Source organism: Ambystoma mexicanum, chromosome 3p, assembly GCF_040938575.1.
Source record: "Ambystoma mexicanum isolate Mex_15411 chromosome 3p, UKY_AmexF1_1, whole genome shotgun sequence".
In the NCBI taxonomy this organism is placed as follows: domain Eukaryota; kingdom Metazoa; phylum Chordata; class Amphibia; order Caudata; family Ambystomatidae; genus Ambystoma; species Ambystoma mexicanum.
Genome location: NC_090925.1, coordinates 329,028,876 through 329,053,711, shown reverse-complemented (window position 1 = coordinate 329,053,711; position 24,836 = coordinate 329,028,876). Strand labels below are relative to the sequence as shown.

The window sequence follows — 24,836 nt, the reverse complement described above, 5'->3', positions numbered from 1 at the left end:
TCATAAGGATCTTCAGAGTTTCCTGTCTTCAAAAACGAATTCCGGATAGCTTCTCCAGAAACCCCCAAGAAAGTAGCCGCTCAACTGCTAACGCCTGAAGGATAAAATCCACCAGGCCTAAGTCTAAAGCAGGAGCAGCCACTAAACACGTCCGCTCAGCTGGGGTATAGATGATGAAAGGCACAGAGTGACAGTTTAGAATGTTCATTGTTGTTCTGCAGTGTCTTCTAACCAATCAGAGCTGTCACTGTGAGGCTCCATTTTGCCTTGGGTCAGAACCAGGATTCTGAATCAGCAAGTTAAGGCCAAACCAACTACAATTGAAAACTTCCCACCCACACAAGGCTAATCTAAAAAGGATAAATAAAGAGAAATAATGAGAAGGAAACTTGAATAAGGGAAAATAGCCTGAATAGGGGAAGGAGACCTGACACTATTCATCATAGTAACAGTGCCTAGTGTTTGATTTTCTTGATTCTTTCAAGATATCCATGCATCTCTGTGGTAGATCAAGATGCCCGAACTCTACGACTTCAGGAGCCATGCTGCCAAGTTCATAGTGTGTGGTTGTGGGTGCACTGTTAGTCCTCTGTGCTGGGTGAGTAGGTTGTACTGGCACGGGAGTTTGATGGGTTCGCACATCGCCAGTCTGCGCAGATGAGGATACCGTCTTGCCCACATAGGAGCAACAAAGATCAGCGTCATCGGTTCCTTGTGTAACTTGTTCACCACCTTCCTCATGAGAGGAGTCGGGGGTGGGGGGGTGGGATGCGTAAGCAAACTTCCCTGACCAGTTCATCCATAGGGCGTTCCCCTTGGAGCCTGGCTGGGGGAACCTGGAAGCGAAGTCTGGGCATTGACGATTTACGCTTGTGGCGAATAAGTCTATAGTTGGGAAATCCCATTGGGAGAAGAGGTGTTCTACGACTTCTTCGTGTAGACGCCACTCGTGTTCCTCTGGTAGGGGATCTCTGCTCAATGAGTCTGCTTGAGCGTTGAGTTCCCCTGGAACATGTTGTGATGACAGGAACATTTTCCTTCTGTCAAGTCTGGATAGATTTTCGAGAACGTGTACCCCCCACACCCCTCCGTTTGTTAAAACATTGCTGTGGTACTGCCCGTTAGGATCTACACAGACAGGTTTGTTAAATGGGGTTCGAATGCCTGAAGGGCTTTGAATACTGCCAGAAGTTCCAGCACATTGATGTGGTTCTGAACTGCAGTGTGAGACCACAGACCCTGAGCTGTGTGGTGAAGGTAGTGAGCCCCCCCACCCACCCTGCCAGTGAGGCGTCTGTTGTGACCACTGCCTGTATCTGTGGGTCGTAGAAGGGTTTCAATCTCTCGTTATGTTTTCTCTTGTCCACCAGCAAAGATTTTGTACAAGTGTTGGCGAAATGACCACTAGATCGTCCCAATGACTGCTTGCTTGCCTGAGACCACTGTTTCACCAACCACTCCTGTATGGAACACATGCGCAGGCGCGCATGAGGTACCAGGTATATGCAAGATGCCATCATGCCTATTAAACACACTGCTTTGCGCACCCTTATCTGGCAGCCGGCCTAATGTGGTATTTGCAGTAACATTTTTTACACTTTCCTCTGAAGGAAAGACCAAACCTTCCCCTGTATTTAGGATAGCTCCTAGGAACTGTTTGGACGTGCTTGGCACTAAGCTTGATTTTTTTCTCGTTGATTGAGAAGCCCAATTGAAAGAGGAGGTGGATTGTTGTTTGGATGTTTTGTCTGCAAATCAGAGGCGATTACCCCGTTATGAGCAAGTCGTCCAGGTAAGGGTACACTGGGATTGCTACAGTGCGCATGTGCGCTGCCACTACCGCCAGTACCTTTGTGAATACCCTTGGAGCAGAGGCTATTCCAGAGGGTACCACTTTGAATTGGTAGTGCTTGTTTGAAATCTTGAAATGCAAGAATCCTCTGTGCGCTGGGAACATTGAAATATGAAAATGGGCATCTTTCATATCCAGTGTTGCCATGCAATCCCCTTTTAATAGCGGGATTACCTCTTGTAGCGTAGTCATGCAGAACTTTTGTGGCTTGACATACTTGTTTGCAGGGCGTAAATCTAATACAGGGCGCATTGTTAGAGCTTTCTTTGGCACAAGGAAGTAAGTTGAAAAAATACCCTGGTTTACCTGGTTGGACCACTTCTATGGCGTCCTTTAATAGTAGCGTTCTTATTTCTTCTAGAAGGATCCGCTGATGTTCCTGAGTGGATTTTCTGACGTGGGGGGTGGTCGTAAGGACGTTGAAGTAGTTCCATGCAGTAGCCCCCTGCTACCGTGGACAGCACCCATCTGTCCGAGGTGATACCCTCCCATGCGTGGGTGAAGTTAGAAATGCGTCCTACTGGAGATGCATGGGAGGGTACTTGGAGCGGAATGTCAATTGCTCTGAGGTGGGGTGCCACCTCGAGCTGGGCATCTGCCCCGACCACCACGACCTCTGCATTGTCCTCGTTAACAGCCTTGGAAGGCTTGTCCTTGATTATTTCCATAGGAATCTTGGCCTTGATTGTAGCCGGATCCTCTGAATTTTGGCCCCGAAACGATGAAAATTACTGTTACCCCTTTGACCGGTAGGCTTGTTTGTGAGCTGACCTAAAGATTTTAGAGTGTCATACTCGCCCTTTGCTGTCTTAAGTGCATCTTCCACAGCCTTGCCGAAGAGCACATTAGGTTCCACTGGCATGTTTATTAGAGTGGCTTGGGTCTCTGGCCTAAAGCCTGACTGACAAAGCCCTGCATTCCTCTAATAGTCCCCTCTGCAATGACTCTTCCGGCATGGTCAACTGCATCGAAATTTGATTTGAGGAGACAGGTAGATACGGCCCTTCCGTCTGCTGCCACTTGAACTAGTTGCGATTTAAGTGGCTCTGGGGCGGACAAAAGTAACGCAGAAATCTCCTCCCACTTATGACAGTTATAACTTGCCAAAAGTGTAGTGTTGTTGGCTATTCTAGTTTGATAGGCCGCAGAGGAAGCAACCTTTCTGCCCATGGCATATACCTTTTTGCTTTCCTTATCCGGTGGGGCCTCGGAGGAAGCAAGGGGTGTCCCTGCTCTCTTTCTTGTCGTGGTAACAACCAATGAGTCTGGTTTCAATTAGCCTCTTATATACAAGGGGTCTGATGGTGCAGGCCTAAATAGTTTTCCTACGCGCGGGTTAACGGCCCGTGTGAGATTGGGTCCTTCTAAGGAAGGCTGTATTCTGTGTTGGACCGATTTTAGTAGTGGGATAAACTGACCTACTGTATTTTTAGTCAACCAGTATTTGTTCAGCAAAGTCTCTATCCTCCTGTACCTCCTGTGTGTCAATTTGGAAGTGGTCCGCTGCTTTGGCTAAGACTTCATTGAGGAGGGGTAGATTAGATTATCGATGGGGGAAATAAACCACTGCTGTGTCCCGATTAAGATCTATGGAGTACACGTTAGCCTCCTGGTCTGCGTCTGGGTCTGGGTCTTCATCATCCCCATAATAAAGTTAATCTGTATTCTCTTCATTAAGTGGAGGGTCAGATGTTTCCACAAAAGAGATCCTCCTGGTCTTCTGGTTCTATTTCAGGGTCATATAGATCTAGAACTGTGCTTTGTAAGGGGACAGAGTGAGACCTCTTAGAAGGGGGTTGAGTGGGTAAGGCAGAGGCTTGAGAGCCGGAAGGGGCTGAGGTGAGAGAAGTGGAGTGAAAACTTTGAAAGTAATCTGGGTTCTGGTCATAAAAATTAGCCATGAAGGTAATTCTTCGCATAACCGTATCAATATCTTGTGAAGACCATTCCTTTGAACTTGGGATCACAATAGGTTGAGGGGAAATACCCATCAGTGGGAGGTAGCATGGCGGAAAAAAAACAATCTGAGGGACCTCAAAGCGTGAGGGATCATGAGTACAGTGGACGTGATGGTTGTATCTGCTTAGATTCACATGCTGTGCATAGGTCCGACATCCAGTGGTCACTGCGGAGTATTGCATTTTGGTTTTCGTAGTCGAAAAGGGGACGTCGACAAGGCGTGTCTGTAACACTATCCCTATAGTGACGTGCGTTGTACCCACAATCCCTCACGCGTCGAGGTCCCTCCGTTTGTATTTTTCTGCCCTGAGGGAGCCTTCTAGACGTGAGTGAGTACAGAAAAGAGAGAAATATAGGAAAGGATGTCTATGTTCCTTCCATCCGAGCGGGGAGGAAGGGCGGGCGCATGTGAATCTAAGCAGATACAACCATCAGAAATGCTTTTACGGTAAGTAATGCATTGTCTTCTGATGTTTGTTAATCTGCTTAGAATCACATGCTGTGCATAGACTAGCGAGCAGTACCCGGAGTTGGCGGTGGGTTATGAGAAGGAACAGTAGAGAAAAGATGTCTTAATACTGCCTGTCCCACCTGGGAGTCAGATCTAGAGTGTGCATCTAGACAGTAGTGTTTTGTAAAGGTGTGCACAGAACTCCAGGTAGCCGCTTTGCAGATGGACTCAAGGGGAACATTTGAAATGAATGCTATGGAAGCCCCAGTGCCTCGAGTGGAATGTGCTCTTGGCTTGAAGGGTAGTTCTCTCTTAGCAAGAGTGTAACAGAGTGATGCATTGTACAATCCATCTAGATATAGTGGACTTTGAGACTGCATCTCCTTCTCTTCCTGCTGCCACCGAGACAAAGAACTGATTAGTCTTTCTCAGTGTTCTGGTTCTTTCCATGTAGAACATGACCGCTCTGCGTACATCTAGTGTATGCAGACTTTTTTCTCCCAAGCTGGAAGGGTTTTGAAAGAACGTGGTAGTTCTATAGATTGGTTTACATGAAATTTCGAGATGAATTTCGGTGCAAACCTTCGGTGTGTGCGAAGAACAACCTTATCCTTGTGAACTGTTACGAAGGGGTCTAGTACAGAAAGAGCCTGTAGTTCACTTACTCTCCTAATGGAGGTGATAGCTATTAGGAAAGCAGTCTTAAGAGTGAGGTCTTTAAGAGTTGCCTTGTGCATGGGTTCGAAAGGAGTGCCCATGAGTCTAGAAAGTACCACGTTGAAGTCCCATCCGGGAGCTGGGTTAGCTATCAGGGGTGTGTATTCTCTTTACCCCTTCCATGAAGGCCTTGATAACTGGTATCTTCCACCACAACACTTTAAGTTGGGAAGTGGTGTATGCAGAAAGTGCCGCTAGGTGGACTTTAATGGAATTAAACACTAGACCTGAATCCAGTAAATGGGTCAAGTACAGAATAATGTTAGTGGCAGAGCAGTCAACCGGGTTGATGTTCTTACTTCTACACCAGATGACAAATCTTTTCCACTTGCTAGAATAGCAGTGGCGAGTGTTAGGTTTTCTGGCTTCCCTGAGGATGTCCATACATCTCTGAGGGAGATGTAAATGTCCAAATTCTATGATCTCAGGAGCCAGGCTGCTAAGTTCATGGTCTGAGGGCATGGATGCAGTGTCCTGCCCTTGTCTTGTGACAGCATGTTGTACGGGCAGGGAAGTTTCATTGGGGGAGATAGGGACATCTCCATCAAGTGAGCGAACCATGGCTGCCGGGCCCACATTGGGGCCACTAGTATCATGGTAACCTGCTCCTGGTGCATCTTGTGCACCACTTTGTTGAGGAGGGGAGTCGGGGGGAAGGTGTAAACAAATTTCCCTGACCATTGAATCAACAGACCGTTCCCCTTGGACTGGTTCTGGGGGTACCTGGAGGCGTAACTTTGGCATTGTGAGTTCTCCAGGGTTGCGAACAGGTCTATTTCCGGGAATCCCCATTGCGTGAAGACGTCTGAGACGATGTCTTCGTGCAATTGCCCTTCGTACTCTTCGGGCAGGGGGAAGTCTCTGCTGAGTTTGTCTGCTAGCAGATTGAGTTCCCCTGGTACATGTTGTGATAGTAGGAACATGTTGTGTTTGAGAGCCCACTTCCATATATTCTGGGACAGCTTGGACAGTCCTGGAGAGTAAGTGCCCCCTTGCTTGTTGAGATAGTACATGGCTGTGGTGCTGTCTGTGAGGACCATCACTGTCTTTCCTTGTAAGTGTTCCTGAAAGGCTTTCAGTGCTTTGAACACCGCTAGTAGTTCCAGCAGGTTTATATGCTTGGATGCCAAGCTCGGAGTCCACACTCCGTGAGCAGTCTGATGGGATAGGTGAGCCCCCCATCCTGTAAGGGATGCGTCTGTGGTTAGAGTGGCTTCCACTGCGGGTGTGGCAAAAGTTTTCCCTAATAACAGGTTTTCCTTTGTCCACCACCGTAGCGAGAGAACCACCACTAGATCGTCTCATTGTCCGCTGGCCTGACACCACTGGCTGTAGAGCCACTCTTGCATTGGGCGCATGCGCAGGCGCGCGTGAGGTACCAAATAAATACATGACGCCATCATCCCTAGCAAGCGCATTGCTTTGCGTACCGTCACCTCTCGACCTGCCACATAATGGGGGATCTGAAACAGCATGTTTTGGACCCTCTCGTTGGAGGGGGAAAGACGAGGCCGTCCTTTGTTTGAATTAGAGCCCCTAGGAATTGTTTGATTTGGCTGGGGTCTAAGCTGGACTTCTTTTTGTTGATGGAGAAGCCCAGTTGGGACAAAAAGGTCTACGGTCTTTTGGGTATTGGAGAAGCAGGTTTCGTAGGAATCCCCTGTTATGAGCCAGTCGTCGAGGTAAGGGTAAACCGGGATGGATAATCTGCGCAGGTGGGCCGCTGCCACTGCCAGTACTTTCGTGAATACCCTTGGTGCAGATGCTATCCCGAAGGGTAGTACTCTGAACTGGTAGTGTTTGTTCTCTATCTTGAACCTGAGGTATTTTCTGTGCGCTGGCAACATTAAAATATGAAAGTATGCATCTTTCATGTCTAGTGTTATCATGTAATCCCCCTGTGATAACAGTGGGATTACTTCCTGCAAGGTCACCATACGAAACATTTGGGGTTTGACAAACTTGTTCGCTGGGCGCAGATCTAATACAGGGCGCATGGTTAAATCCTTTTTGGGTACAAGGAAGTACACTGAATAAATACCTTCTGTTACCGGAGATAGGGGGATAGCCTCTATAGCTTCTTTTTTCAGTAGCTCTTCTACTTCTTGAAGAAGAATAGTGAGGTGTTCCGGTGTCATGCGTCGGTTCCGTGGGGGTCTGTATTTCGGGGAACCGTTGAATTCGATGCAGTATCCGTGGGCTATGGTGGATAATACCCAGCCGTCTGACGTTATTCCCTCCCATGCTGAAAGGAACGATGTTAGCCGGCCCCCGACCGGTGATGCATGGGAGGGGACCCGAATCTTCGGGTCATTTGTTGGTATTGGGTGTAGGGCCTTTGGGGCTGGAGCCGCGACCTCTTCCTTTGCCACGACGTTGGCCTCTTTGACTGAACTGGGTGCTTTGGTTAGAGGGCCAGTTGGTAGCAGAGTAAAATTGCTGTTGGCTTTGCTGCTGGCGTTGGCCACGAAAGGAGCGTCTATTGCCATAGCTGCATCTGTTAGGTGGCCTAGAAATTTGGTCAAGAGTCTTGATGGTATCAAACTCTTTCTTCCCATGTTCTAGTGCCTCATCAACTGCTTTCCCAAACAGATGTGTTTGTTCTATGGGCTTATTTATCAGGGAAGCCTGGGTTTCCGGCTTAAATCCCGAATTGCACAGCCAGACATGGCGTTTGAGAAGTATTCCCTGAACCAGGGAACGGCCAGCCGTCTCTGCGGCATCTAAGGAGTTTTTTACGATGCCCTGGTTTACAAGAGTTCCCTCTGAGATTATAGCTAGCAGGCGTGAACGCAGGGGTTCTGGAGCGTCCTCAGCTTCACTGCGCAGCTTGCTCCACTGTGCATCTGCGTAGCTAGCTAGTAGGGAATTGTTATTTGCAATCCTAGTTGAGAAGGCGGCGGAGGTCGTGATTCTCTTCCCAAGTGCGTAGAGCTTCTTGCCCTCTTTGTCAGGTGGTGCCTCACTAGTGGATAGTGGTACCCCCGATCTTTTTCTTGTATTAGTAACTACAAGGGAGTCCGGAATAGAATGTCCCCTGATGTACAAAGGGTCAGAGGACAAAGGGCTGAAGAGCTTTTCTATCCGAGGGTTGACCCCCCTCTGACTAAGGCCGGATTGGAAAGGGAAGGAGTTGTTCTTCTCCTTATAGAAGCCAGGAGCGGAATAGACTGACTGACCGGGGCTTTTTCTTTAATAACTTTTTCTACAAAGTCTATGTCAGGAAGAGTCTCCCCTGTGTCTATTTCAAAATGCGCTGCTGCCTTGCGCAATAGTGCATTAAGTGAAGGTTGGTCATCTATGGGGGAGGTGTTTCCAATAGGTGAGTCCTTGGAAGGAGAAGGGTGAAAGACATCAGGGTCTGAGTGCACTGATGGGGATTGCCAAGGCTGCACTGATGGGGAGTGCCAGGGCTGTGAGGTAGGTGTATCTTCTTCAAAAGCTCCTGCACTAGTGTAAGGGTCTTTTTCAAACCTCTCTTCCTCATGTTCTTCCTCTCCACCTAAACATTCCTCATCTTCCTGGAGGTATTGCTCCTCTTCAGTGAGGTCATATGCGTCTGTAGAAGGGGGAAACAGCCTAGGAATCTTGACCCTAGGGTCATCCTGGGTCCATTCTCTTGGTCTTTTGGGTGTGGGTGGGTTTTGGCTACCCAAAAACCTTTCCATTTTTTCCATACAAGAATGGAGTCCTTCAAGGGTCTCATGGGGAACCCCTGAATAGTCTAGAGGGGGGAAACCAGTCTTTTCACCTTCCAAACGCTTAGAACGCTCCCACAACGTCGACGAAAGGTTTCCGTCGCCCTCAGAAAAGCCCTCCGGTAGTTCAGAAGTGCCTTTAGATGAAGGGGGCAGTTCCTGGCTACTTTTGTGCTTTTTCGGCGTTTCTATATCTTTTGGTGCGGTATTCGACGTCTGTTTCGTCGTCCGCTTACGTTTGTCCTCGGAAACAATTCTCGTCAGGCTCTCGACTACGAGTTCGTCAGTCGAGGGTTCTGGAGTCGGCGTTGCCTGCGTTACGCGTTGTTTCACGACGGTCGCTCTATGGAGCGTTACGTCGGATGTTTTTGAGGTAGCGCCCGTATTAGATGAAAGCCCAATCGCTGGTCGCGGCTGCATTTGCGGGTGGGGCTTGAGACCCTTACGGTCCGAGGTCGACGCCGGAGTGCCCTGCGTCCTCTTCGGCGCTGATGGATCCTTCGTCCTCGACGAAGAAGAGCCGTGGGTTGTGTGCTTAGGCCTATGGGGTCTGTGTGTGTCCTTGTCGCCGGGGTGTTCATCCCCATAAGCAGGGCGTGAGCCGAGCCCGTCGGGGCCGGGGACGGACGTCGAGGAGCGCGAGCGCTCCTTCTGGGGGTTAATGACTTCCGTAACGGACGTCGAGTTATCACCCTCCTCGTCACTTTCTGTAACAGCGGCGGCAGGTGAGGAAACTGACTTCGACATAGCGTAGTCCGCCCACCTCTTAACTTTCCGTTCTTTAAGAGTTCTTGGTTTTTAGAGCTTACAGGCCGCGCAGCTGTCCTCTTTATGATCGGGGGCAAGCGACGATTACAGAGCTTGTGTTTGTCCTTCCAAGTGTATTTGCCCCTACAGCGTGGGCAAAACTTAAAAGGTGTCCTCTCCATAGCTGAGGCAATAAAAACTGGTGATAACAACCCCAAGGGAAAGCTAGGGGAGAAAGAAAGACATTCTCGACGAGAAGAGAAAAGTTCGAACCCCTACTCTCCCTACTGTATGTTGGCCGGCGAGGCCTGGCCACGCGTTCGGCAGCGCCGAAGGATCTCCTCCGTCTCTTCCCCTCCGTCGAAAACTTGCTCGGCGGAGAAACAGCTTAACAGCTAACGTCGAGGGGAGGGATCTTTAACAATAAGTATATATTAAGGACCGAGGTCCGTAGTAAGTGTTTTGCAATGTCTCTCTAGGAGCTCCGCGTAAGGCGACCATAAGCTGGGCGGAAAAAAACAATCTGAGGGACCTCGACGCGTGAGGGATTGTGGGTACAACGCACGTCACTATAGTGTTACAGACATGCCTTGTCGACGTCCCCTTTTCGACTACGAAAAACAAAATGAAATACTCCGCAGTGACCACTGGATGTCGGACCTATGCACAGCATGTGATTCTAAGCAGATTAACAAACATCAGAAATATAAATATATATATATACACACACACACACATATATACATATACACACACACACAATTTTTGCCCGTTGGAAAGTGTAGGGTAGTGTATTCTCCCTTATTGCATGGTTTGTTCGATAGGAGACGACCAGAAAAATAGCGGATGGCAAAATGCAGTGAGGATGTCAGTGACTGGAGAAGGAGTAGGATCCATGGAGCAAATTGAGAAAGTCTAAGGAATGTCTGAAGAGGACATGGTTTCATGGACGATTGTGTTCCAGTTTCCAGTTGTAGGTGCAGTTCAAAGCATCCAAAGAAGGAGGAGTAAATGGCAGGAAGTGACGGGTAGACAAGCACAGGAAGTGTCTTGGACTACAGAAAGACTTTGCAGAGGACAAATTTGTGTTTGAAGTCATTGTTATGTTGAAACTGCTGAAGAGTAGAATTAAAGAAGTTGAAGCATAATGCTTGCCTCTGTGTCTTTAATAGAATGAAGACTCCCAGCGCAGTATGCATGGCTAATCTTCATTGTATACTTTTCCTTTAGCACTGCAGCCCACTACTGCCTTTCCTTGCTGAAAGACAAGGTTTGCATTTTAAAAAAAATAAATAAAAAAAAAAAATAAAGCGGCCTTCAAACATTTGTTAAGTATGCAACAGTGTGAAAGTCAAAGTCATGCTTCATCTGCAGACACAATCCAAGCACTTCCAATAAGGTCAGCCCCTCTTAAGCTTCACTGGACCACTCCCTTTACCAAGTCAAACGTTCACCCTCACAGATGTTTTTAGAGCAAATAATTTCCTTCCATTAGGAATTAACTTGATCACATGCCAGTGGGTCAGTTACTTTGAAGAGGTGGACAGCTACTGAAGCTTGCCGGGCAGTGTCTATCCAGCACAAGGAAAACCACATACCTTTTATTTCCATTCCAAAACAGGACTGGGTCTTACCAACTTAAATTGTAATCCATACAACTAGAAGTTACCCTCCAAGGATCTAGTTCCTTGTCCCATGGGTGCACAGCCCTTCCGCCACAGGCTACTATTTTACCCTTGAACCCAAAGGATGGACTACTTCCTAGGGTTGTTCCCAGGCCTACAAATATGTGGTGTACCATCCACTTCTACAGAAAAATTGGCAAATACTCCCTCCCCGCCCCCCAAAAAATAAATACAAAAAAATAGGGATTAAATGAAATACTCCCCATACCAAAAAAAAAAAAAAAAAAAAAGAAAGAAAGAACAACAACTCACTGACACATGAACTGGTCCTGGTGCTTTCACCCACACAGGTCTATGGATATGTATGGACCAGTAGTACCACTGAAATAAACTACCATTGCTGCCTGCTACAAAGGTAGCAATGGTATCTAAATGTGCATGAAAAACAAGGTGCATAGTAGTACAACTTGATGTTCCTGCCACGTATTCCTCATCTTTTGACATACATTGTCCACTCCATGTCCCTCGAAGGCCACCGTCGAGGGTGAGGTCATCGAAGGCATATATAGCACGCGCAGGGCTCGTGGTCTTCAGTTCTGTTTTTCCCCCCTTCATAGCAGAAATACCCGCATAACCACGGTAGTGACTGTACTCAGCCTTGAAGGAACGAAAGCTGTAATTACATGGGAAATTCTACTCTGGGGTAGGTTGGGAGGGCGATGAGGAATATGTGGGAGGAACATCCAGTCGAAAGAACGTCACCAGGGGTAAGTAACTTGTCCTTTGAATGGATTGTGTCCTCCCTTGTATTCCTCATCTTTTGACAGACTCCCAAAGCAGTATTTAATTACCTAAGCTACCATCCTGACAGAGGGAAGATTCCAGGCAATAATGCTTTGTGAATGTGTGGATAGTAGACCACATTGCCGCTTCCCAAAGGTTTATTGGTACATCCATTTGCAGGGCTGTAGAGGTAGCCATGCCCCTGGTGGCATGGGCCCTTAAACCTTCTGGGGACTCCTTTCCTGCCAAACTAACATTCTGAAATGGGCAGAATGTATCCATCTGTATAAGGTATGCTTAGAGACAGCCTGATCCAGTTTATGACTTGTATATCCAATGAAAAGCTGATCAATACGCAGTTTTGACATTCTGGATATATAAAAGCTTATAGCTCTACGACGGTCCAACCTGTGTAGTCTTTCCTCCGCCTAGCTAGGGTGAGGTGTGGGATAGAAACAAGGCAGAAGAATGTTCTGTCCTATGTGGAAATCAGAAATGATTTTTGGTAAAAATGAAGGTTTGCCCTTAGAACAAATCTATCCTTGTGGAAAGTAGTAATGGGCGGCTTGGATGAAAACACCTGCAACTAGCTCACTCTACGGTCTGATGTTAGAGCTACCAATACAATGGTTAAACAGCATAGCAAAGTTAAAAGAACATGTGTAACGGTTTAAGGTGCACACATCAGGAATTTTAGAACCAATTAAGGAGGCGGGACACATTGGCGAGACCCTTTAGAAATTGTGCCACCAGTGGAGTTTTGAAGTAGGAACATTTAGAGCTTAAAGATGGACAGCGCTGCCAAATAGCGTTTAATAGTACCAATCTGGAGCGTCAGATTAGCCAAAGATTGCAAAAAGGATAAAACATCCAGTGTTTACACATAACAAAGGATCTACATTCTCATCTCTGCACAAGTTGCAAAATGTATTCTAATGGCAACTTTGTTGCTGGCCTTCTGGCCAAAAGCAAAATCTCCATTATGTCATCTGGGTGGTCCCAATCATTGCATTTCAGACGCTAAGAAACCATGTGTGAAGGCGGAGTGTCTTGACCTCTGGATGGAGAACCCGACCGTCCTCTCGCGAGAGAATGGCCTCTCTTTTTGGAAGACGTATTGGAGGACAGATGACATATCCAGAAAGTCTGGGTACCACGTCCTCCTGGCCCAATCCAGGCAATTAGGATCATGTGTTTCCCAAACTTTCTCAACCTCCTGATCACTTGAGGAACGACAGCACTTGAGGAAAGGCGTACAGGAGTGGAAATTCACAGTCCACCACAAACGCGTCTACTAGAGCTCCTCTTGGAAGGAATTCCCTGGAGCAGTGCAGTTCGCACTTCCGGTTGACACGGATTGCGAACAGATCCACCTGAGGGGTTCCCCAAAGGGTGAAGATCCCTTGAAGGACTGAGCTAGTTCCCACTCGTGGGAGACTGCTCCGCCTGCTCACAGCGTCCGCCACTGTGTTCTCCTCTCTGGCTAGGTGAACTGCCGTTAGGGAGATTCCTTCTTGTATTGCCCAGTACCAGAGCTGCATTGCCTCTGCACAGTAGTAGTGACCCTATACCTCCTTTCTTGTTGAGGTAGTACATGTCCATTGTGTTGTCTGTCATTATCGGGACATTCTTTCCCCATACAGAGGGCAGGAAGGCCTTCAGCGCTAGTCTGATTGCCCTCTGCTCCAAAAGATTGATCTGTAGTTTGGGCTACGATGGACACCAACGACCTCCGACTGTCAGATCATTGGTCTGGGCTCCCCACCCCGTGATTGAGACGTCCGTCACTAATGTGATCTGCGACCATGGTTGCAGAAAATATTCTCCCTTCAGAATGTTGTCCTCGCAGGCCCACCACAAAAGATCTGTGTGACCCTGCTTGGAACCTGAAGTAGGTCCAACATCTTTCCTGATAACTGGGACCATTGAGTTCTGAGAGCCCATTGAATGGATCTCATTATCAGGTGTGCCAAATGCAGGATGCCATGAGAACGAGCAACCTAAAACTATATATAACAGGCACAGTAGTGGCTGTGTAGTTATGGTTAAGTTGCTGTTTCCATAGCAAGAGCACTTTTTGGGCGGCTTATAACTTCGCTCCCCCTGGACGAATCTCACCAAACTTTGCAAAAAAAATCAGAGTGGCCCATATACTTTTTTTTGTAAAGTTTGGTGATGTTTGGTCCAGGAGAGGGGGTGGGGGGATCCCAAAATGTCTTTTTCCCCATAGACTGAATGGGGGGGGGGGGAAGCTTTGTGCACACCTACAGTCCAAACCGCTGGACGGATTTTCACCAAATTTGCGGCAGGACCTTGGTCCCAAAAGCGTGCTTCTGTAAATTTGGTGCCGATCCGTCCAGTAGTTTTCTTTAAAACGACCAAAAAGTATGTCTCAAAAAATGAGTGATCTCCATCTCTGCTCCGCGGTCATACTTACCTGTTCGCTCTGCGGACAAGATACCGATTGGCTAATCCGTAGCATCATGTCCACGGAGATGTGATGCGTTCACTGATTGGATGTTGAAGAGCGTGAAGTGCGTCAGATTGTTTCGATGCGCCTGCCATCTTTCATTCGTGTTTTGGTGTATGCGGCCATCGCCGCTAAAACATATAAAACACCACAACATTGCACTTGTTAAACTTATGAAATACTGTCTCGGAAGGGGAGGATTAATGAGGCTGGGATGGGATGTGGCAGCAGGAAGTCAAAAAGTGGTGTTTTTCTGTCACCAAAGTCATACGGTAAATTGAAAGTTGTTGCTCAATATAGTGTCCGTAAAGTATAGGCGAACAATTATTGTGTCTGTGTTACAATGTATTTAAAATAATATTGCAGTCACTGGCGCCCTAGAGTTTGAAATCTGAGGCAGCCACCTGCACTATTTGATGGAAACAGCGGGTCTGCAAGTGTATGGGAGTACCAGTTCTCATGAATGCGTTGACATGTTGTTGCAAAGTCAGAATGTATTTGCATTCTGAGTGAAGGACACTTGCTTTGCTTTTTTTGGTTGCAAGATCAGTAGGCCCACGCATCCGACTGAACCCATAAGGGTCAATTGTTTTTTGACCTTGAGCGAAAGGCAAAATTCAGTAGGAATGCAGCGAGTGAAAGTTTGCAAAAAATACCATTTGATAAGGTAATGTATTCAAAATGTTTGTAAGGCACTTGTAATATCAGTTCACGAAGAATCTTTGGTGCAAGTACATTGCTGTCTGAGTTTCACAAAGACAATAGAGACGGTGAATATCGTGTAAGTTTGCATTTGACGACTACACCTGGAAACAAGATTTACTTTATTACTCGAGCATTCATTTTGGCAATGTAACTGAATTACTATCTTTGTGTACTTGTCATTTTTTTTTTTGTTATGGAGAGTGCAGATTCTCGGCGTTTGTAGGCTATCACTAGATTCACCCATGTTCAACGCTAATATTTCTTTAAAATGTCATGTATGACCACATCGATTTGTGTATCAGTTTCCATGTTCTTTTTGTCTTTTTGAAATTGTTTGCTAAAGGTTGGGTATTGATTCGTATTTTCTGTTATGTTTTCCAAATAGCTACATCCTGTCTTACTGCGATTGCCATGGATTCCAGATGCCAAGCGATGGATTTTTCGAACGCCAGATGCACGTTCTCGTCACCGGCTGCTTAACCGTGACTGTTTTGTGGGACGATCGCACAGGCCCCATTTGTCCGTTCGCTGCAGTGGCCATTAGGATGGTGGTCTAGGCCCAAGTTCATGCCGACGTCTTGAAATTCACTGTGCAACAGAAGCGGTTGCTTTATCGAAAACGAATACTTTGTGTATTGGAAAAGAACGTGTGCCTCACGATTAACATTTGATGATGACCGAAGAAACAAAGTTACTATTTGATTGAACATGGGAATAGTCCGATGGTCTCAGACAGTTTATTGTGAAAGAAAAGTACTTTATAAATTGTAAAGTGTTAATGTTTTCTTTTAAAAAAACAGTTTATTACTTCAAAATGTGATGCGTTACGTTGTACGTCGCTGTGTGTTCATCTTCAGGCTCTGCGTCACGGCACATAGGTGCTTATGGGCGAATTTGGCTACACTGGAACGGAACGTCATCCAAAAAAGGTGTAGAATATCATTAGGGTTGGTTATGTGACGAGATGCAGCAGTGTTTTCGTATTTGACAAGTGTTGTATTGTAGTTAAAAAAAAATTGCGGTATACCTTTACTGACTGAGGGGTAGGCTGTAGCCATGGGGAGTGGGCAGAATGTCAGGATCACGGTATAAGGTCATGATCCGCACAATGAAGGGAGAAAATGTAGGATTAAAGTGGCCATGTCCACCTGGGACTGGCTTTGTGGTAAAGTTCTTCGACTTTAGGATACATTTGAAAGGGAAGAAAAAAGTGCTTGTGGTAATATGTTGACAGGGTTTCCTTTTTGCTTTTTACAGGCTGCTATGGAAAGCGAAAAAGGGCCCTGTATGGAACACCCGCCTTCCCTTTCTATGGTGGCCATCTTGGAAAAGGATTTTGTTTCCTAACCCGGACGCCACAGCTCGTTTTAACATTTTCTAATTTTGTATGTGTGTTGACTTTTTATGGAACAGTGAGAACTGCACAGCTTTTAGCCCTGATCCAAACCACTTTCTCCCCCCTTTATGTGCTCTTGTCTATATTGCCCAAATCCTGGTTTTATATTGTATATTTTATACTTGCCGCGACTACGATCGAGTAGCATTTATACCGAGAAAGCATTTACAAAACCCAATTGATAATCTGTGAGGAACAATATTAACAAAGCACTTTAGGTTTTTTAAGGTGAATTGATTGAGAGTTATGTTTACAGCACTATGCACTTTATAATCTTGAACCTGAAAAAGATCAAAGGATTGGAATGCCATGTTTACTCACACATATACATTTGGCAAATAGGAAATTAGTGGGTGACAGTGTGAAACCATTTTTATCATTTTATGATGCCAGTATCGAATTGTAAATCCAGGCTTTGATTGGTAAAATGTGTAAGTGCACAGTGAGCAGGTTTTGATTCTAATCAACAAGTATTACAGTGATAATAAATTTAAATTATCGTATAAATGAAAATGAAAACCTGTCACTGTGCACTGAACAGCTTCAAAAGATGAATGTGATATCTCCAAATACTTAAAGCACCAGCTTAAACGCATTAAGAGTGAGATTTAGCACATTCCAAAATGGCAACATGCATTCAACATAGAACGTCTATGGGATACTGCAAGTGTTGAAAGAGAAAAAGGGACAAAATGTGTCGGGCAGAACCATAGAGATTGATGAGCCCTTCTGTATATAAAAGCATTGTGCAGTTTTCTCTTGTTTTATATGTGAATAAGCAACGGGAGCGCTGCGAAACGCGTCGTAGGTTGCAATGCCTTCAATAAAGCTGGATATGGCACAAGAACTTTGGCGAATGATGGATTGATTTACTTCTAGGAGATTCATGCTGGCGTCCTGACCGCTTTGAGTGCTGTCCCTGTGTGGAAAAGTGCATTTACTTTTCCTCCCAAATTTTTGTTATAGTATATATATATATATATATATATACACACCGTGAGACACTGGCCAATTTGAAATTTGGTGACCATCTTGAGAATGTCTCAAGCCCTCACCTCGGGTGGAGAGCTCTTTCCCAAGGAAGTGTCCAGTACAGCTCCGATGAACTGGAGCTTTTGAGAAGGTGTCATACAGGACTTCTTGAAATTGAGGGAGAAGCCCAGTCTGTGAAGAGAGTGGCAGGTGATGTTGAGATGATCCAGGACTAGTTCGGGAGAACGCGCTCTGATCAGCCAATCATCCAGGTAGGGGTAGATGTGAATACTCCGAGACTCGCTGCCGCCGCCACCACCACCACCACCACCACCCCCAGTTTGGTGAAAACCCTCCGGCGGAGGTCAGCCCAAATGGCAGAACTCGAAATGTATAATGAGAACCGCCAACTGCGAACCTCAGGTATTCTGGTGCTTTTCGATGAATTGGCACATGAAAATAAGCATCCTGAACGTCCAATGACACCACCAATCCTTGAGTTGGAGGGCCTGCATGATCTGAGAAAGTGTGACCATCTTGAACTCGTCCTTTCTGAGGAACTTGTTCAAGTATCTCAAGTCCAAGATGGGTCCCAGTCCTCCATCCTTCTTGGGCATTAGGAAAGAAGGGGATTACCAACCCTTGTCCCTCTCCGCTACAGGCACTGGTCCTCTAGCGCCTTTCTCTAGCAGGGTTAAAATCTCAGGCACAAGGAGCAGATCTGGAATCCTCAAAGAGCGGTTCCTCTGTGGATGGTTCCGAGGTCTCCTTATAAAAGGAAAGCAGTAACCGTGGGCTACGGTTTCTAAAGCCCAGGCATCCAAAGTAATGTCTCGCAATTCTTCTAGATGCTGAGACAGTCTGTCCCCCACTGGTGAACTGTGATGCAAGACATCAGCGGTTTTGAGGCAACTGATGCAGCAGCAGATGGCAAGGAAGCCGCTGCTTGAGCTGGCTTTGCACCCCTTCCTCGTCCACCACGAGGAAATCATCTTTGGCCCCTTTGACCATTCCTCTCGCCCTTCCAACCGAGGAGTACTAGCGAAAAGATCTACCCCTCCAAGGTTGTCCACTAGGTTGAAAAGTCTGTGGTTGCCTAATAGCAGCACCTAAAGATTTGGCTGCTGCCTTGGATGTCTGCAACCTCAAGGCCCTAGTCAGCCTTGTTGCCAAAAGGGGAGACCCGTTAAAAGGCATATTGAGTCTGGAATGCACATCTGGTGCAAAACCAGACTATCGCAACCATGCAAACCTGTGCATCACGGTGCTGGTAGCCATGGCTCTACTCATGCCATCAGCAGAATCCTAACCTGACTGAAGAGACGCACATGGCTTCATTGCAGTCCCTAACTATGGCTAAGAAGCAGTCTTATCCCCCCGGGAAAGTGCTCTGCCGCCATGGAAATGAAGTCCCATTGAGTCAGCGTAAACTTTGAGGGCACATGTGGAGATGGCAGATTTGAGTGCCATACTACCTGCCAAAAATACCTTCCTTGCGCATCCATCTACTCGTTTGTCGTCTCCATCTGGAGGGATGGTAGGGTACGCCGCTTGTTTAGATGGTGCAGTAGCTGCCTGCACCACCAGCCTCTATAGGGTGGTTAGTCTGAGTCACTACTTCTTGGTCAAGTTCTTATTTACAGTCGGATCAGTCTCCGGTGTCTCCCAATTAGTCGCCACCCTTTTCCGCAAGGCAATTTGGAATGGTAGAATTACAGTATTGCTACTGTAAAACACTGGATTGTCTTCATATTGTTCAGTAAAGTGTGAGTTAGTGTATCTAAATCTCATAGTGTAAACTAAATTTCATTTTGTCAGGGAAGGTGCATCATATTGACAGACTGACCACTCTTGAAAATGTAACAATCACACGGCTAAATTCTTTTGATGACGAACCTAGTTCTTTGACCTACTGAACAACTGGTGCTTCACCCATGAGCTGGATCCCAAACTCCTTGACAGTCGCTCTCATCAACAGATTGCTTTATACCGGCTCTCCAGAAGGTGAGATGGTCGCAAAACTACAATATCCCAATTAGTTTGCCAACTTCACTGCCTGTTACATCATCCCCTCTGCTTAGGTGCTTACTTTCTTTCCTGTAAAATAATGAATACACAAATGTAGCTAGTGGTTTACGCAAAGTAGTGATCAATAGTTCTATCCAGTTTGTACATCTACTGCAATACCATACAATGTATGCCTCCAGAGCGCGCTTTGCTCTTTACGATTACATTATATATTACCAAGAAGAGAGATGGTTAGTAGGGAGGGAGCTGGCCGGTCGGGCTGGGAACACAAGCAGAATCTGCAAGTAGCCGCCCATATTTCATACTGGCCCGCTACACCTGTGCCCAGCCTTCACCTTGTCCTTGGAGGCAGTTCCACAGTCAAAGTCTCCGCTGGAATGCTCAACCTTCTGCCCACCACCTTGCTCACTTTAAGGCACTGGACATAATTCTTTTCAATGATGGGTAATTTCTTTCTAAAAGGGAAGCATAAATGGCGCCAAGCCTAGTTACCTTAAAAACGAAAAACGATCAGAACCTCAGATGGCAGCTTAACCTGCCAATAGTGATAAATATCACTTTAATAGATGCAGAGGGCTAGAATGCTGCGCTTACCTGACTCAGGCTTCTGGATCAGTAGAACCCCTGCACTATCCTCGCCGCCACCTGAAAGGTGGCAATTAACGCAATATTAAAACCAGTTGATATTAATCACAGGCAAGGGCCATCTTGGCTACCTGAAGTTCACAATTAGCGAGTCTGCTGCAAACCCATACTACATAGTCTCAGGTTATGGCTTTCCTTAAACATTTTGGTTTTATGTAACCTCTGAACCGCTTACACAGCAAATGTTGGGTCAAGAATACAAAATAAAGGACTCTGCTCTGTGCAACACTGACTGCGCTGAGCTGCACAGAAAACACATTTTTAAAGCCTTTTATCATATCCAATTGTATCCATTCATGCACCCAACCTTTTACATACATTCCTCTCCTCAATGTCTTAAATCAAAAATGCTGTATTGTTGCGGATTTTATGTCTTTGGTACAAATAATGTTTGGCGACTTAAAATATTAGTAATCAAATAAGTTTGTTTGCTAATAATTAGCAAATTCGGCTAATCAATTTTTGAAAACGAATTTATGCCTTGCAAAACACCTAGAAACTCACCCACATGCAAGGCTCAGGGTACTTTCAGTCTGCATGCATCAACACAAGAGCATTCACCACCCCGCTCCAGCTTTGACAAGTGCCACCCATCATCTTGCAGATCCACCAGAGAACCTGGTGACCATGCAAATGGCAGCAGTGTGCAGTATAAACCATAAAATAGCATCTCAGTCTCAGATATACAGTATCATTATTGGAATGTATTCACATTCCTGTGCACATACATGCCCATCCTCGTTTTTACGAGTTTGAGTGTACATTCACACATTTTTTGCACTGGCACGGACAGAAAAAAAAACACACCATGTGCCCATGACAACTATGTGCTCAAGGCTTACAGCATCAAAGCATCATGCCGGTGTGTGCTACCTACCCAAGCGCATTAGAGCAAGGGGTGTCCAGAGTCCCGAAATGTGCTATCCTGTTGAACAAGTGCAGGTCCTGGTCCCATATTATCCAATCGAACACAGCATGGGGACAGCCTGTACTTAGAATACCCATCTAGTAGCGCACTGCAGGATGGCCAGGTGGGAAGGAAATCACAATGTGTCAGTGTACTACTTACACATGCAAAGCAGTAACCAGGATCAAAATAAAAGTTTGATAAGCAGGAGTGGAAAGGAACTCCTTGGTATCAGGCATCTCACAGCAAACAGGAACTAAGTCAGGAGCCATGACATTGTGTGCTGCAAATATAACCTCGACACAATCTGCTAACAGTCAATCAGATTTGATCCACGCTGCTTTAAAGGTCTTCTATAGTTTCCCCTTGTACACAATCCCCAAGCAGAGCCCAGTTTCCCCATTTTTTGGTTAGAAACATTTCTAATCCCCATTTTTAGTGGGGTTATATAGGTGTTTCTTTTATCTTGAATAGTTTTATCTTTCAGCACCCTAAAGCAGCCTTCTGCAGATCACCGCTTTATACAAATCGCTTCCGTCCCGGTACAAAAGTGCAGTGGCGGTTTAGGTGATAATTTTACGCATACAAAATTATATTGCATATTCTGGTCTGTAAACAAGCAAACTAGTACATTACCTATTGGTGTGGGTGCAGATCAGCACACGCGATCTCAGGTCTTTAATCGCCACCATGGCTGCCTTAGCCAGCGTGTACGTTTTTCCAGTGCCAAAGGGCCCATATATGACTAGTGGGGGTACAGGCCGTGTCCCCACTGCACACCCAGTTATGAAAGAGATGGCCTGTTTCTGCTTCTCATTTCCAGGCATAGAGGTTTCCAAGCAGACGGGGACAGAGCATGAGACAAGGTCAGGAAGGATCTGCTTCTCATCCAGCAGGAGGTCCACAGCCTGATGCCACGAGGAGAACTGCTGGCGATCTGTTTGGAACTGGAGCTCCACAGTATAGCGGGTGTTCTCCTTCAGATCCAGCTCTTGGCAGCAGCGTGGTGGAATCTGCACCCAGAAGCTTCTGTCTGTGGTAGCCTCGTGCTCCAAAAGGACTTCATAAACACGCTTGTCCAAGGACGGGGATAGTGACAATAGCGCTGTGCGCACCGATCTTTTCAAAAGGTAACCCTCATCAGTGTCTGGCGTCAGGCTGTACGTAACTGGTACTTCAGCAAATCGCTCACCATGTGCAGCAAACTTCATTCCAAATGGCGTCTCCATCATCGTGGTGACAATAATGCAGGATACCAGACTCAGCCTAAAGGGGAGACATGGAAACCATTAAAAAAAAGTGTCAGAGTATAACCCCATCACCCTCAGCAAGCATAGTGCCAGCTTAAACAGTCTACACCATTAGAGTAGAAGCTGTCCTACAGACTTTGACCTGGCCAACCTTAGCAAAAATGTGCTAAATTCGAAAAAGCAGTGGAGACTTCAGGTCAGGACTATGATACACTGACAGGGGAGAAGGCTTTGTGTTTATAGAGCTTAAAATAGAGAGGCATTGCAGCACCTGGTTGACCAGATGAACAGCCTCCACTTATGGTCAGTGCTTAAGTTCAGAAGAGAACTAATGGAGAAGATGGACAAATTACTGGACAAGCTGGGAAAGGGAGAGTCGGGGGAGGTGTGGCAAGCATCCAGTTGACAGCTGCATGGTAGGTCAGGGTGAAACAGGGCCAGACGAGGACAGTTTATTAGAGCTGCATATAAACCCTTGTGAAACAGTAATTATAGATAAGACGTTTTAGTGAGTTGTACTAGTGGCCCTAATTAAAGAATAGCATGGTAAATACGGGACAGAACTCAGTTAGGGATGTACTGAATGCAAACCAAAATATTTAACACTAGGCATTGTCAGATTTAACAAAATCTAAATGCATCATGCATGCTAGTTACCAACAAGGTTGCCATTAGCGAAACCCCCATTTAAAAAAAAAAAAAAAATATATATATATATATATATATATATATATGACAATGCATTACTTACCGTAAAAGCATTTCTGATGGTTGTATCTGCTTAGATTCACATGCTGTGCATAGTCCGACATCCAGTGGTCACTGCGGAGTATTGCATTTTGTTTTTCGTAGTCGAAAAGGGGACGTCGACAAGGCATGTCTGTAACACTATCCCTATAGTGACGTGCGTTGTACCCACAATACCTCACGCGTCGAGGTCCCTCTGTTTGTATTTTTTCTGCCCTGAGGGAGCCTTCTATACGTGAGTGAGTACAGAAAAGAGAGAGAGAGAGATGTAGAAAGGTGTCTATGTTCCTCCCATCCGAGCGGGGAGGAAGGGTGGGCGCATGTGAATCTAAGCAGATACAACCATCAGAAATGCTTTTACGGTAAGTAATGCATTGTCTTCTGATGTTTGTTAATCTGCTTAGAATCACATGCTGTGCATAGACTAGCGAGCAGTACCCGGAGTTGGCGGCGGGTTATGAGAAGGAACAGTAGAGAAAAGATGTCTTAATACTGCCTGTCAAACCTGGGAGTCAGATCTAGAGTGTGCATCTAGACAGTAGTGTTTTGTAAAGGTGTGCACAGAACTCCAGGTTGCCGCTTTGCAGATGGACTCAAGGGGAACATTTGCAATTAATGCTATAGATGCCCCAGTGCCTCGAGTAGAATGTGCTCTTGGCTTGAAGTGTAGTTCTCTCTTGGCAAGAGAGAAACAGAGAGTGATGCATTGAACAATCCATCTAGATATAGTGGACTTTGATACTGCATCTCCTTCTCTTCCTGCTGCCACCGAGACAAAGAACGGATTAGTCTTTCTCAGTGGTCTGGTTCTTTCCATGTAGAACATGACAGCTCTGCGCACATCAAGTGTATGCAGACTTTTTTCTCCCGAATTGGAAGGGTTTTGAAAGAACGTTGGTAGTTCTATTGACTGGTTTACATGGAATTTTGAGATGAATTTCGGTGCAAATCTTGAGTGCGTGCGTAGAACCACTTTATCTTTGTGAACTGCTACAAAGGGGTCTAAAACAGAAAGAGCCTGTAGTTCACTTACTCTCCCAATGGAGGTGATAGCTATTAGGAAAGCGGTCTTAAGAGTGAGGTCTTTAAGAGTTGCTTTGTGCATGGGTTCAAAGGGTGAGCCCATGAGTCTGGTAAGTACCACATTCAGGTCCCAGCCGGGAGCTGGGTTTGCTATCGGAGGGTGTATCCTCTTTACTCCCTCCATGAAGGCTTTGATAACTGGGACTTTCCACCACGACACTTTAAGCTGGGAAGTGGTGTATGCAGAAAGTGCCGCTAGGTGGACTTTAATGGAATTGAACACTAGACCTGAGTCCAGTAAATAGGTCAGGTACAGGACAATGTGCGTGGGGGAGCAGTCAACTGGGTCGATGCTTCTTCCTCTACACCAGATGACAAATCTCTTCCATTTGCTAGAATAACAGTGATGCGTGTTAGGCTTTCTAGCCTCCCTGAGGATGTCCATGCATCTCTGCGGGAGTTGTAAGTGTCCAAATTCTATGATCTCAGGAGCCAGGCTGCTAAGTTCATGGTCTGAGGGCATGGATGCAGTGTCCTGTCCTCTGACAGCATGTTTTGTGGGCAGGGAAGTTTCACTGGGGGAGATGGGGACATCTCCATCAGGTGGGCGAACCATGGCTGCCGGGCCCACATAGGGGCCACTAGTATCATGGTAACTTGTTCCTGGTGCATCTTGTGCACAATCTTGTTGAGAAGGGGAGTTGGGGGGGGAAAGGCGTAAGCAAATTTCCCTGACCATGGAATCGATAGACCGTTCCCCTTGGACTGGTTCTGGGGGTACCTGGAGGTGTAATTTTGGCATTGTGAGTTCTCCAGAGTTGCGAACAGGTCTATTTCTGGGAATCCCCATTGTGTGAAGTC

At 46.2% G+C, this 24,836-nt stretch overlaps 1 protein-coding gene across 2 annotated transcripts in view; it reads right to left on the bottom strand.

Annotated features, from left to right (window-relative positions):
* The window catches only part of LOC138580391 (3'-5' exoribonuclease HELZ2-like), a 724,800-nt gene that overhangs the window by 610,420 nt on the left and 89,544 nt on the right, over positions 1 to 24,836 (bottom strand). For both annotated transcript variants that reach the window (XR_011304244.1, XM_069650904.1), the window contains exon 6: positions 21,592 to 22,221. Coding sequence is in view for 1 of the 2 variants with exons in the window: in XM_069650904.1 (XP_069507005.1) it covers positions 21,592 to 22,221 (630 nt within the window). In the remaining variant the exon portion in view is untranslated. The remainder of the gene's footprint in view (positions 1 to 21,591; positions 22,222 to 24,836) is intronic.